The sequence below is a fragment of the Helobdella robusta genome (assembly GCF_000326865.2).
Source record: "Helobdella robusta unplaced genomic scaffold HELROscaffold_32, whole genome shotgun sequence".
NCBI classification, from domain to species: domain Eukaryota; kingdom Metazoa; phylum Annelida; class Clitellata; order Rhynchobdellida; family Glossiphoniidae; genus Helobdella; species Helobdella robusta.
Window position 1 is genome coordinate 668,991 of NW_008704589.1, and position 1,009 is coordinate 669,999.

Genomic DNA, 1,009 nt, shown 5'->3' on the forward strand with positions numbered 1-1,009 from the left:
GGATGTATTTGTTAGAAGTCTCTTTCTTCAGATTGGGTACCAAATCAGATCTTAAAATCGATTTTGTTGCTCCGGTGTCGACTGTAATTACGCATTCTCGTTGATCAACTTTTCCGTTCAGCCATAAGTCGTTTCGATTTCGATGTAGTCTGGAAACGTTAATTACGGTACTGGGGGCGTCAATTCTACTAGCCAACCTCTGCCCCACAAAGTTGGCTCTTATTAGTTTTCCGCCCCTTCGTTAGAAGGGGCCGATCGTGATACGGGATCATCTTCTCTTCTTTTGCGCCATCTTGTCGCGCAATTTCGGCAGTAGTTATCTTTTAGGCGGTGTTTACAATCACGACGTAGATGGCCTTTTTTGCCACAAATCCAGCATTGGGGTACACCATGCTGTTGGGGTTCGCGTTTCACAATCACCTTCTGGCAAGAGCATTCTTCATGTACTTGGCGTAGACGTACGTCACTTTTTGATGCTTGCTTTGCCGATTCAAAAGAGACTGTGCGCAACGGCATCCTTGAGTTTTCGTTTATCTGACAAGAGAAGGGATTGCTTGAGTTCCGAATCACGAAGGGCTTTGATAAACGTATCCAGGGCAGTTTCGTCTCTGTGCTCGGGGTCTGATGTTGGATACGACAGCAATGTCAACCGTTCGATATCTTGTGCCAGCTGCTGAATGGATTCACCAGATCGTTGCGTTCTGTTTCTAAGTTGAGACCGATAAATCTGCTTCATGTGTTCTTCACCATAACTTAAATCCAACGCGCTAACCAGAACTTCATAGTTGAAATGGTTCTCCGCCGGAATCGTCTGAAGAACCTCTGCTGCTGAACCTCGCAGGGCCAGTATCAGTGCTGTTGCTCGTTCTTTTCCGTTCCAACAGTTACTAGTTGCCGCTGCTTCGAACTGGGTTTTATAAACGTTCCAGGACATCTCTCCGTCAAATGCTGGTACCTTCAAAGTTTTTCCAGATGCGTGATCTAACGGCATGGCCATTTTTTTGGATTG

The 1,009-nt window shown here is 45.9% G+C and overlaps 1 protein-coding gene across 1 annotated transcript; it reads right to left on the minus strand.

The window, feature by feature from the left end:
- Nucleotides 1–490: 490 nt before the first annotated feature.
- On the minus strand, nucleotides 491–997 carry HELRODRAFT_175082 (hypothetical protein; the record flags this gene model as incomplete). Its single annotated transcript, XM_009022519.1, has 1 exon — nucleotides 491–997. One exon carries the CDS (start codon nucleotides 995–997, stop codon nucleotides 491–493), a length of 507 nt encoding a protein of 168 aa, XP_009020767.1.
- Nucleotides 998–1,009: the final 12 nt, after the last annotated feature.